This window comes from Mesoplodon mirus, assembly GCF_964341445.2.
Source record: "Mesoplodon mirus genome assembly, chromosome: 17".
Classification (NCBI taxonomy): Eukaryota; Metazoa; Chordata; class Mammalia; order Artiodactyla; family Ziphiidae; genus Mesoplodon; species Mesoplodon mirus.
The window spans coordinates 24,972,416-24,986,451 of NC_138993.1; the positions used below are offsets into that span (position 1 = coordinate 24,972,416).

A 14,036-nucleotide genomic window follows, 5' to 3' on the forward strand; every position below is an offset into this window, starting at 1 on the left:
ATCTAGAAATCTTTAGATACATTACAATTCATATTTACTAAGAGCTGAATGAAACTATTAATACTGACTATACAACTATATAACATAAAACTTCTTAGGATTACTAGAATATTAGGAATAGATTATCAGGGTGTCCTAAAAGTTATCTCTACACAGAAAGAACTCCAAGCATTCTTAAAATGGCCAAATTCTTCAACTACTCAAAAAACATGACAAAGATTTTACCTTGTAAATTTTTGCTTTCATATAGAATAATTCTATTAGAGTTGGAGTACTAGCAATTGCAGCATTAATATAATCCAAAGCCAAAGAATACTGCCCAAGTTTATCAAAGTGCTGTGCCAGGAAATACTGAACCCAGAGTAGTGTCGTTGGGGGTTCTGTCTCCCCATTCTCTGCAATCAAACAAATATAAAATCATTACAGGGAATGAGGCAAAGTAGAGCAACTCACATACTTTCTTTCTCCCAATGCATACTGAAATTAACTATTACGATAAGCAGTAAAAATCCAGCAAAAAAGACCAAGTTCAACAGAAAGAGATATGACTTCATGTCATAAAGTTCAAAAAGTAGCAGCCAAACAGAGAAACAAGATGCTGGTTTCATAGGCTTCTACCCATACCTCACTCCAAAGAAATAGTTTGGGGAAAAGAGGTAAATCAATCTAACTCTACGAATTCTCAGGCTGAGAGCATAAGGTAGGAGGTCCAGGAAAAGTCAAGGAAAATAGCTTGAAGAGAAGATGTCCCTAACTACCACTGCAAAATTTCCACAAAGGCAAGAATGGCCAGGGCTTACTTAGCATTGTAAGTAGGCCTCGACACTACATCAGGGAAACCCAAAATTGAAGAGTATTAGGAGGACACATTCCTGACAAGATGGTCACACTGAACCAGCAGAGCTCTACCTGGTTCCCCATTCTGTACACTCAAGCTACAGAAGAGCAGATAAAGAAGTACCAAGCACTCAAAATGGATTTCAGAAGGGAAGACACACAGGTATAAAATGAGGGAGAAAGAGCAGAAAGGAGAATTTACTCATGCCACCTCAGAAGACACAAAAGGTCTCCTAGACTAGATGACCAAATGAAATGACAACAATGAAAACACACAGATTAGCATAAAATTAAAACACAAATAATAAACATAGGCAAAGAGCCAAGCATTTATCTTGCTCCTCTCATATAAACTGTATTTCAGGGGAACCAAATATTTGATGAAGCAAAGTTCTTTACTTGGGATTGACAATATATACACTAATATGTATAAAATAGATAACTAATAAAAATAAAATTTCTCTATAAGAATTCCAGCTAATAAATGCAGAAGGAATGATGATTAGAATGAAATAAGGGATGAAGGCAACGATTCTCAGTGGCTGCAAAAATCATTAGGCCAATGAAGAACATTTAATAGGCATATTAAGCTGACAAACATCAAAACCCTGATCAATCTTAATATCACAAAAAGAGAGACAACCAGAATGTTTTCTGCCTTCAGATGTGATATAACAGGAAGTACAAAATGTCACATATGAAGTATTCACATGGAACCTGAATCTAATCAAGCCTGTAAATCTAGGGGAATTGCCTGGCAGTCCAGTGGTTAGGACTCCACGTTTCCACTGCAGGGGGCATGGGTTCAATCCCTGGTTGGGGAACTAAGATCTCACTTGCCACACGGCAAGGCCAAAAAAAAAAAAAGTCGGTAAATCTAACTCGAACTTTGTAAGAAATATGGATGACAGCAAAATGTATTAAATGATACCATGAGAAAACAATCAGCCAAATTCAAAACATGGTATGTTCCACAAGACAAATGACCTTTCGACAAACAGCCTTTTTAAAAAAAAAATAAATAAAGGGAAAGGAGTGGACAGTACTGCTCAAGATTAAAAGAATATCAGAGACATAATAGTCAAACGTAAAGTGTGGACCTTAGTTGGATCCATATTCAAATAAACCAGTTATACAATTTTTTAAATAATTGGGAAAATTTGCATGCAGACTGGGTGTTAGATACTGTGGTATGAGAGTTAATTTTGTGTAAGACAGCACTGTGGCTACATCTTGTGTTTAAGTGTTTTAAACAGTTAGAGATGCATACTAAGACTGACAGGGGAAACAGTATGTCTGCTTTAAAAATACTCCAGGAAAAAAAAGTCAACAGAAAATACTTCAAATAATACTGGTGAAACACTGATAAAAGAAGGTAGGTGATGGGGACACGAGGGTTCATTATTTACTTCTGTGTCTGTTATTTTATTGTGAAATTTGTTTCAAACTAACAAGAACAAAAGGGCGATAATAAAAGATGCAAGAAGAAACCAAAGTTACCATTTGCATGACTGAAAGCATTCTAGAGTGTTTTCTAAATAAAGCTGCCTTGATTTACATATGCCCCTACAAACAGAAAAACAAAGAACCAAATTACACAGGATTTATAGTAATATAAGAGTAGAAAGAACAAAGAAGTAGGAATTCAGGAAAAGTACATTTCAACATAAACTAACTACTTGATCTTGGTCAAGCTGCTCAACCTCTCAATTCTGTTTATTCATATTAAAATGGAGTTAACTCCCCCCTGACAAGATCAGAACATTTTTAATTACTTAAGATTGCAAGTGCTCTTCTCATTTCATTCACTAATTCAAAAACTATTTAGGGAACAGCTATCATGTGGCACATACATAATAAACATAAGATAGTGTTAGTGTAAGTGACTAAAAATGGATTGAAATGAGTAATCAAATTTCAACTCAATCTAATTCAAACTTACCGTAAGGGCTAAAAGAGTCACACGTTTTCAGAGAGGCTTCATAATTAGTAACAAGCTCCTGGATTATAGAAATCTGTTAAAGAAACATAGTTTTAAAATTTAAAAATATTTTCTGAAGGTATTTTTATTTACTATGGATTAAATTAGATTTGGAAGCAATATACAGCTTATTTCAGTACAATAAATTAACTATAAATTGGGGTGTCTGCTTTTCCCCACTCCCTGTGTTGGGGGAAAATGAGAAAAACAGAAAACGTACTGCTCTCTTACAGTAAAACAGAATCTCATTAATTTCTCATCTCAGTAAATATCAATAGTTTCAGGTTTTGATGGACAAATCATCACTAGTTACCACACACTCCTTTTTTTCTTTTTGGCCAAAGAACACACCTGTATAATTTATTATTATTAACAATTTATTTGCCTTTTGCTTCCCATTGTTACAGGGTGAAGTTGTAAGCCATTATATATTCAGATTTTCTAAAATGTCACTCATTACAAAAAAGTCAAGTGAAATAATCTAAATTATACAGTGAGTTGATGAAGTTAAATAAACTAACTAGATGTTTAAACTACCTTTGTTTTTAGTGATCATTTTGATAGATTTTCATTCCAATGCTGCACTTAGGTAGGACTGAAATATTATACACTACACTGTAAACATGCTATGCCCTGAAAGTGCAAAAGAAAAGTGACATGAGTTAGAAGTGGCAGGGGAAAAAAGTAGCTTCTATGCATGGTTTGTTTTAAATGTCTGTTGATGTTACCTGTTCAAAATGAGTTAGAAAATATAACCACCTTATTTGTGAACTTCAGAAAAGCAAAGGTCAAAAGTGAAGAAAAACCATTAAAACTTATAATATATGTGACCAATACAGTATTATTTTAAAACCATTCCACTGACAGCAGTCAAAAAAAAAACAAAAAAGATCAAATTAAAATACTTCTCAGTCTTACATATCTTTCTGACAAGAATGTTGCATTGTAGGGCAAAATTCTCTTAGCTTGAAGGGGAATAAGGAATAGGTGGGACAGTACACATTAAAAGTGGGGGAAAATATGTAAGTAACATATAAAAAACAGAACATGAAAAGAATTTACACACATTATGACTTCACTACAACATATATGTATAGATACATACTCATTGGAAATATGACCAAATGGATTAGGGCAGTAGAATATGAGGACACTCTTTTAAAACACAATAATGCTGTATTATTTTAGTAAGATTTTTAAAGCAAAGGCTGTTTAAAAAGAATGGTTATTAAAATGTGAATAGACCTATAACTAGTAAGGAGATTGAACCAGAAATCAAAAACCTACCAGAGAACAAACATATGGCTACCAAGGGGGTAAGGGGAAGTGGGATGAATTGAGAAACTGGGATTGACATATACACACTGCTATGTATAAAACAGATTAACTGGGGCTTCCCTGGTGGCACAGTGGTTGAGAGTCGGCCTGCCGATGCAGGGGATGCAGGTTCGTGCCCCGGTCCGGGAAGATCCCACATGCCGCGGAGCGGCTGGGCCCGTGAGCCATGGCCGCTGAGCCTGCGCATCTGGAGTCTGTGCTCCGCAATGGGAGAGGCCACAACAGTGAGAGGCCCACGTACCGCAAAGAAACAAACAACAAACAAAAAACAGATTAACTAATGAGAACCTACTGTATAGCACAGGGAACTCTACTCAATGCTCTGTGGTGACCTAAATGGGAAGGAAATCCAAAAAAGAGGGGATAATGTATACATATAGCTGATTCACTTCGCTGTACAGCAGAAACTAACACAACATTGTAAAGCAACTATACTCCAATAAAAATTAATTTAAAAAACAAACAAACAAAAAACCTACCAACAAAGAACAGCCCTAGACCCAATGGCTTCAATGGTGAATTCTACCCAACATTTTAAAAACTAATACCAAACTCTGCCAAAAAATCAAAAAGAAGGGAACACTTCCAAACTCATTCTGAGGCCAGCATTACTCTCATACCAAAGCCAGACAAAAACACCACAAGAAAACTACTGACCAACACCCCTGATGAATATGGATGCAAAATCCTCAACAAAATACTAGCAAACATGCCTCAGCAGCATATTAAAAGGATTATACACCACGACCAAGAGGAATTTATTCCTGGAATGCAAGGATGGTTTAACATAAAAATTGATCAATATAACTTGCCACATCAACAAAATAAAGGAAAAATATCCACATGATTATCTCAATTGCTGCAGAAAAAGTATGTGACAAAATTCACCACCCTTTCTTTATAAAAACATTCACCAAACTATGAATAGAAGGAAACTATCTCAATATAATGAATGCCAAATATGAAAAGCCCACAATGAACATCATACTTAATGGTGAGAGACTGAAAACATTTCCACGATGATCAAGAACAAGGCAAGGATGCCTGCTTTCATCACATCTACTCATCACCGTACTGGAAGTTCTACTGCTGGAAGGCAAGAAAAAGAAATAAAAGGTATTCAAATAGTAAAGAAAGAAAGAAAATTATCTCTGCAGATGATATGATCTTACTAGTAGAAAACCCTAATGATTTCACAAAAAAACCTGTTAGAATAAATGAACTCAGCAAAGCAGCAAGATACAAAAAGTCAATACACAGAAATCAGCTGCACTTTTACACACACGAACAATCTGAAAAGGAAGTTACTAAAGGGATTTCATTCACAACAGCATCAAAAAGAACAAAATACTTAGAAATTAACTTAACCAAGGAAGCAAAAAACTTGTACAATGAAAACTATAAAACACTGCTGAAAAACATTCAAGATGACACAAATAAATGGAAACACATCCCATATTCATGAATTGGAAAAATTAATATTATTAAAATATCAATACTACCCAAAGAGATCTATAAATTCAACATTATCTCCATCAAAATCCAAATGCCTTTTTTTTTTTGCAGAAAAAGAAAAGCCCATCCTAAAATTAACATGGAATCCCAAAGAACCCCAAAGAGCCAAAACAATCTTAAAAAAGAACAAAACCAAGAGGACTCACTCCTGACTTCAAAACTTATTACAAAGTTACTGTAATCAAAACAGTGTGGTACTGGCTTAAAGACAGACGTAGAGACTAATGGAATAGAACAGAAAGTCCAGAAATAAACCCTCGCATATATGGTCAAATGATTTTTGACAAGGGTGTCAAGACCAATCATCGGAGAAACAGAAGTCTTTTCAACAAATGGTACTGGGAAAACTGGATATCCACATGCAAAAGAATGCAGGTGAACCCTTACCTAATACCATGTACAAAAATTAACTCAAAATCAAGGACCTAAATGTAAGACCTGAAACAATAAAACTCTTAAAACATAGGACAAAAACTTCACAATATTAGATTTGGCAATGACTTCTTGGATATGACACCAAAGGCACAGGTAACAAAAGAAAAAACTGACAAATTGGACTTCATGAAAATTTTAAAATTTGTACACCAAGATGCCATCCATAGAGTAAAAAGGCAACCCACGGAATAGGAGAAAATATTTGCAAATCATGTATGTGATAAGAGGTTAATAGTCAAAATATATGGAGAACTAAAATTCAACAACAAAAATCCCATTCAAAAATGTTTGATAAAAAACTTGAATAAACATTTCTCCAAAGATATACAAATAGCCAGTAAGCACATGAAAAGATGTGCAACATCACTAGTCATTAAGGAAATGCAAATCAAAACTACAATGAGATGCCACCTCACACCCAGGAGGATGGCTACCTTAAAACAAAACAAAACAGAAAACAACTGTAGACAAGGATGTGAAAAAAATTGCAAACTTTGTGCACTGCTGGTGGAAAATGGTACAGCTGCTGTGGAAAACAATGCAGCAGTTCCTCAAAAAATACAACTACCAAATGATCCAGCAATTCCACTTCTGGCTATATATCCAAAAGAACTGAAAGCAGATCTCTAAGAAATATTTGTACATCCATGTTCATATCATTGTTCATAACAGTCAAAACGTGGAAGCAACCCAAGTGCCCACGGACAGAAGAATGGATGAGCAAATGTGGTATAGACATACAATGGGATATTATTAAGCTTTGAAAAGGAAATTCTGAAATGTGCTACAACATGGACGAACCTTGAGGACATTACGCTAAGGGAAATAAACCTAGTCACAGAAAGACAATTACTGTATGATTCCACTTATATGAGCTACTTAGAGTTGTCAAAATCATAAAGACATAAAGTATAATGGTTGTTGCCAGAGACTAGAGGGAGGGAAAAACAGAAAGTTATTGTTTAACAGGTACAGAGTTTCAGTTATACAAGATGAAAAGAGTTATGGGGATGGATGGTGGTGATGGGTGCACAAAAATGTGGATGTAGTTAATACCACTAAACCGTACACTTAAAAATGGTCAACATGGTAAACCTTATGTTAATTAAGTGTATTTTGCCACAATAAAACAACAACAACAAAAAGGTGGTTCTAAAAGTGCAATCCTCACCATTAATATCATAAATGTCAGCATTAGCATCATTAGTAGTTTGCTAGAGATGCAAAATTTTGACCAAACCCCAAATTTATAGAATCAGAAACTCTGAGTCTAGCAATGCTTTTAGCAAGCCACCAGATAATTCCGATATACCCTAGAGTTTGAGAACTGATTTTTAAAATTGCTGCAATAAGACTATTACTACAAAGCAAAATAAAAACTAATAGGCATTTTTAGGGACCTGCCTGGTGGTGCAGTGGTTAAGAATCCGCCTCCCAATGCAGGGGACACAGGTTCGATCCCTGGTCCAGGAAGATCCCACATGCTGCAGAGCAACTAAGGCCCTGTGCCACAACTACTGAGTCTGTGCTCTAGAGCCCGTGAGCCACAACTATTGAGCCCGCGTGCCACAACTACTGAAGCCCACACGCCTAGACCCCGTGCTCCGCAACAAGAGAAGCCACCGCAATGAGAAGCCCGCGCAGCGCAACGAAGAGTAGCCCCCGCTCGCCGCAACTAGAGAAAGCCTGTGCGCAACAACGAAGACCCAACACAACCAAAAATAAATAAATAAATAAATAAATTTATTTTTAAAAAAGTAATAGGCATTTTTAACCCACCAGGATCAATCTCACTGAGAGTATGTGTAACTTAAAAAACGTTCAGGCTTAGAAATTCAGTACTCAATTTATGGAAGCAAATAGTTTTCCATGAACTTACACTGCCATCTACTGGCAGTTACTAAAACCACAGCTAGAGCTTTAAATAAGGGTGTACCTTTCCATCTCTAGGGTGAAATAAATTTTTTAAATCAGTTTTAATCATTTTAAAAAGTACAACAAAATATATACTGAAGTTACACATAATTCTTCATAAAGGAGTGTAAAACACTACGGAATAAAATAGAATCTCCAGCTTCAGAACTTCAAAACAAGATTTGAGGAAATAAATCAAGGTAATGGAAAGTTCACATGAAATGTCCTAAATAAAAAAACTGCAGAGAACACTGTCCTTCCGGGTTTATTAGGCATATTTATTGAATCTAAAAAATGTATATTATAGTCATTCACTCAGTAATTAAGTGAACAATTCAATTTTCCAAACTTGTCTATGAAAGTTAGTCTAAGGAGTTTTACTAAGGTATAAAGGACCCATTTTACTTCAAGTTTACTTGTCATTTATATTTCAATAATACTGTATAACTGTATATTCAATTATATAATTGTATACTGTATAACTATATTCAATTATACAATATAACTGTATATTCAACTCCTTTCTTGCAAAACAACACGTAATGGCTATTCTCGAAAATAGCTATCTGCTGCTGCCAATTAAAATCAAGAAAGCCAATCCACTTGTTAGGTATCTAAGATCACAATAAAACTTTAAGCCTCAAAATAGCTTAAATTATAGAGTCAAAATTTTTTATGAACTGAAAAAATTTCCAAGTTCAACCACCTTCTCCTGATTTAAATATTTTCTTCTAACAGTTATAATTTGACCAGGATTGAAAAAGCTTTGTTTCTGCTAACAAAATCTAACCTGGGCAAATGTGACTATTGTAGATAATTTCCTAAATTACTGCCCTTATCCAGCTTTTCTTATGTATGAGTTAAGAGAATTCTTTACTAACCTTAAAGACAAAGCCCTACAAACCACATCTGATACACAATTTTTCACAATATAAATACAGATCCCATTTTAAATGTTACTGTAACATGAAAGGCACTGAAACTGTCTTTTCAGAATTTTTTTAACCCAAATTAGAAAGCTAAGCACAATAGTTTATCAACAAGGACCAAAATTGTTGGATTAATTTCTAATAAATGTACAATTAACAGTGATGATTTTGGTTCCAAAGGAGCTAGCTAGAGGTAAGTTGTCCAAGAACTATGACACTAAAATGAAACTAGGTAACTTCTTGCAGAGATGAGGTGTGATGGGTGGGGATGGTGAGAGAACGACCAGTTCTTGAAAACCCTCTCTGAACCAAGCACTTTACAAACTTTATCATTTAATTAAAGAACACAGCAACTCCTTAAGTATTATCTTCCCCAACTTTATGATCCAGAAACAGATTCAGGTAGTTGCTCAAGCAAACGTGTGATGGAGTCAGGATTCCAAACCAGGCCGGATTCCAAACCTGGCCTGATTCCAAAGCAATGCTCTTTTCCCTATACCAGTATTTCCCAAAGAGTGGTACCCACGCTGTAACAAGAGATGATTACAGCTAATTCACCAACTGAAACTTTTTAAGTTAGATTTTGATTTTATGTGTTTTATAAAAACGATACTAGCACAAATCTGTGGTTTTTATGAAAAACAAAACAAAGTAGTCAAATTTACTGAAAAATATTTTTAAAATAGCACTATAGGTGTTATGTAGATTTGGCAAAAATTGTGAAGGGGATTAATAAATGTCAGCAGGCATTATACTATACTGTGATACCTTCCTAGGTATTGGAATACCTAGGAAAAGTATTGGGTTGGCCAAAAAGTTTGTTCGGGTTTCTCTGTAAGATGTTCTGGAAAAACCCGGAAGAACTTTCTGGCCAACCCAATACTTGCTTTTATTTTCTTCTCCCAAAATTTAACTGTTCTTAAACAAACAAAAAATGAATTCATGAACATCATTACAATTAACATTAACTGTTGATCAGCATGTCTGAAAAATACTAACTCTGATACTGTTACCACTGCAAATAATGCCTTCTGGAATTTTTAAAGACAGAACTGTTATTGACTCATTTTTTTCCTTTTTGTGAGAAATCCAGGATTCTCACAATGAAACATTCTTAATGTAGTCCTTCTATTACTTAGAGCATCTAAGAAAAAAATTCCTTATATTGCCCTGAAATACAAATCAAACTCTTGCTTTCCTTGCCAATTATTCCCCTATATCACCTTCTGAAACACCTAGTTTTCCAAAAGTATATATGAAATGAAGCAATTTTAGAATCATTTTGCTTGACTATTAACTGTGAAGCCATTTTTACAATGATAACAGAATTCTAATATTTTTATAATGCTGTTTAGCTTCATTTTTTTCCTAACTTACCTTCACAATTACAGTTAGGTAGTAAACAGATAAAAAACTCAAATTTTATACCTGCCTGAGTTAATTAAAAATAAAGAACCAAAGATACCTTACAGATAATATATTCCAGGATTAAAATCTAGTTTACCCACCACCTCCACCAACAAATTATAGTTGTTTCCCACTAACAACAGTCAAACAATTTAGTACTTCCCGTAGAAATATTCCAATGAAGTTCATGATGATTCTCTTTCTTCACTGAACAGGCCAAGTTTTTTGTAACTCTTTGGGTCTACAGTCACCAGTTTCTAAAGGGCACACCATACCTCCACACGTTCTTTAACTGAATGAGGATCTTGGACTATTTTCATAGTATGGGCAGATTTAACACAAAAAAAGGTCCTCTGAGAAACAGCCTACCTCCCCTTCCTGTGTATGGACAGCCATACACTTTTTGTTGAGACATCTATGCTTCATCCAGTCAGTCTCATCAAGTACTCAATTTCCATGTTCTTACTCATATTCACTGCACCTGTGCACTGATGTCCAGCTTCAATGGAATCAAATGCACCTGTAACAACCCATGCAAACCTTGATGATTCACTGCCTTCACTCAATAGTCTGACATAGTGAATAGCTACAGAACAAAACTGCTAAGTACTTTCCATTATAGGTGAAAATGGAAGCCCAGAATTAATTTCTACCTCTTATTTAGGGTCATTCTGGTTTCTTTTAAAACACTAAAACAATTTTTTTAATGTATATTCTGTAGCCTTGACAGTTGAACTAAAATTAAATAAAAACTGATTTTACTCAGTATCATTCTGTGCAAATATAGATCTTTATCCTTAGAAAAAACATTTTTCTCATCGATTAAATCTGCAAAGTAAAAAACAAAAATACAGAACACTAAGCACATGTTAGGGGAAAAAAAACTGGAAAAAGATGAGAAAATTAAACCTAAAACCAGCATAAGTAAGGGTATAATAAAGATTAGATTGGGGAACTAATAAAATAGAAAAGGGGGGTGGGAAATCAACAAATCGAAAACTTGGCCTTCGGAAAAGATTGACAAAAGTGCCAAACCTTTAGCTAGACTGACCAAGAAAAAAAGAAGACTCAAGTTATTAAAATTAAAAATTAAAGAAGAGACATTACTTACTACTGACTGGAAAGAAAATGATTATAAAGGAATATGATGAACATATATGCCAATACTGGATAACTTAAATGGACAAATTTCTAGAAACACAAATTTCAGAAACCAAATAAGAAGAAATAGAAGATATAAATAAACCAATAACAAGTAAAGAGTTTCAACAGGTAATCAAAAGCTACCCACAAAGAATCCTACCAAATATTTAATACCAATCTTCATAAACTTTTCAAAAAAAAAACAGGAGAGAACACTTCCCAACTCATTATAAGGCCATTATTACCCTGATAACAAAACCAGACAAAGACATCATAAGAAAACTACGTCCAGTATCTGTTAAAAATACAGATGCAAAAGTCCTTAATAAAATACCAGCAAATTGAACCTAGCAACATATATAAAGAATTATATAGCACAACCAAGTGGGTTTTATCCCACTAATGCAAGGTTGTTTAACATCTGAAAATCATTTAATGTAATACACAATATCAACAGAATAAAAACAATAAACACATGATCATCTCAATAGACAAAGAAAAACCATTTGACTCAATCCAACACCCTTTCACAATAAAAATGCTCAACAAACTAGGAGTAGGAGGGAACTTGCTCAACATTACAAAGGGCATATACAAAAAAACCCATAGTTAACACAGTATTTAATGGAGAAAGACTAGATGTTTTCCCACTGAGATCAAGAACAAAACAAAAATGTCAATTCTCATCATTTCTATTCAACACTGACGGGAGGTTCTAGACAGGGCAATTAGTCAAGAAAATGAATAAAAAGGATACAAACTGGAAAGGAAGAAATAAAACTTTCTATTTGCAGATGACAGAAATTCATTACACCAACTATAACAACTAATAAACAAGTTCATCAAGGTTACAGAATATAAGAACAATATACAAAAATCTACCGTATTTTATATACTAGCAATAAAAAAACCTGAAAACTAAATTTAAGAAAAGAATTCCAATCCGAAGAACACAAAAACACTAATCCAAAAAAGATAGATGCACCCCTATGTTCACTGCAGGATTATTTACAATAGCCAAAATATGGAAACAACTTAGATGTCCATCAATGGATGAATGGATAAAGATGTGGTGTATATATACAACGGACTATTTACTCAGCCATAATGAAGTCTTACCATTTGCAACAACACGGATGGACCTCGACGGTATTATGCTAAGTGAAATAAATCAGAGACAAATGTCACATGATTGCACTCATATGTGGAACCTTAAAAAAATTTTTAAAAACAAAACAAAACAAAACAAAAACAAACTCAGACACAGAAAACAGATTAGTGGTTACCAGAAGGGAAGGTGGTTAGGGGGTGGGTGTGAAATGGGTGAAGGTGGGGTGGGGGGGTCAACTGTATGGTGATGGATGGTAACTAGGCTTGTAGTGGTGAACAATTTATAGTGTACACAGATATCAAATTATAATTGGCCCTATATAAGTTTCAGGATGTACATCTAAAACTATATAATAAAAAAAAGAAAGAAAATACTTCCATCTAGCATAGCATAAAAAAATAAAATACTTAGGAATAAATCTAACAAAAGATGTATAAGACTTATAAACTGAAAACTACAAAAAAATTGTTGAAAGAAATTAAAGACAATCTAAATAAATGGAAAATTTCCAATGTTCATAGACTGAAAGTCTTAATAGTGTTAAGATGGAAATACTTCCCAAAGCGATCTACAGATTCAATGCAATCCCTAGAAAATCCCAGCTGGCTTCTTTGTAGAAGCTAAAAAACTGATCCTAAAATTCATATGGAAATAAAATAAATCTTTAATGGCCAAAAGAATATTAAAAAAAAAAACAAACTAGAAAGATTCACACTTCCTAATTTCAAAATTTACCCCAAAGCTACAGTAATCAAGACAGTGTGATACTAGCCTAAGGACAGACATACAGATCAGTGGAACAGAAATGAGAGTCCAGAAATGAACCCTCACATTTATGATCAATTTACTTTCAACAAGGCTATCAAGACTTTCAATGGAAAAAAAAAAAAAAACAAATGGTGCTGGGAAACTGGACAAACACATGCAAAGGAATGAAGCTGGGCTCCCACCTCACACCATATACAAAAATGAACGCAAAATGAATCAAAGACTCTAATGTAAGAACCAAAAGTATAAAACTCTTAGAAGTAAATATGTGTAAATCTTCATGACCCCGAATTTGGAAATAGGTTTCATATATACAACACAGAAGCAAAAGCAACACAAGAGAAAAAAGATAAAATGGGCTTCATCAAGACACTTTTAAGAAAGTGAAAAGACAATCCACAGAACGGTAGAAAATATTTTCAAATCATATATCTGATAAGAAACTTGTACCTAGAATATATTTAAAAATATTACAACTAATAATGAAGAGACAAATAACCCAATTAAAAACTGGGAGAAGAACCTGAACTGACGTTTCTCCAGGGAAGATATACAAATGGCCAACAAGCACTTGAAATAATGCTCAAAATAATCAGTCATCAAGGAAATGCAAAGGAAAACCACAAGGAGATACCACTTCACACCCACTAGGATGGCC

At 34.3% G+C, this 14,036-nt stretch overlaps 1 protein-coding gene across 6 annotated transcripts in view; it reads right to left on the reverse strand.

Annotated features, from left to right (window-relative positions):
• NAA16 (N-alpha-acetyltransferase 16, NatA auxiliary subunit) overlaps positions 1-14,036 on the reverse strand; it is a 67,417-nt gene that overhangs the window by 21,564 nt on the left and 31,817 nt on the right. For all 6 annotated transcript variants that reach the window (XR_014291803.1, XR_014291804.1, XR_014291805.1 and 3 more), the window contains 2 exons: positions 2,780-2,852; positions 226-395 (listed from right to left, as the gene is read on the reverse strand). Coding sequence is in view for 3 of the 6 variants with exons in the window: in XM_082602657.1 (XP_082458783.1) it covers positions 226-395; positions 2,780-2,852 (243 nt within the window). In the remaining 3 variants the exon portion in view is untranslated. The remainder of the gene's footprint in view (positions 1-225; positions 396-2,779; positions 2,853-14,036) is intronic.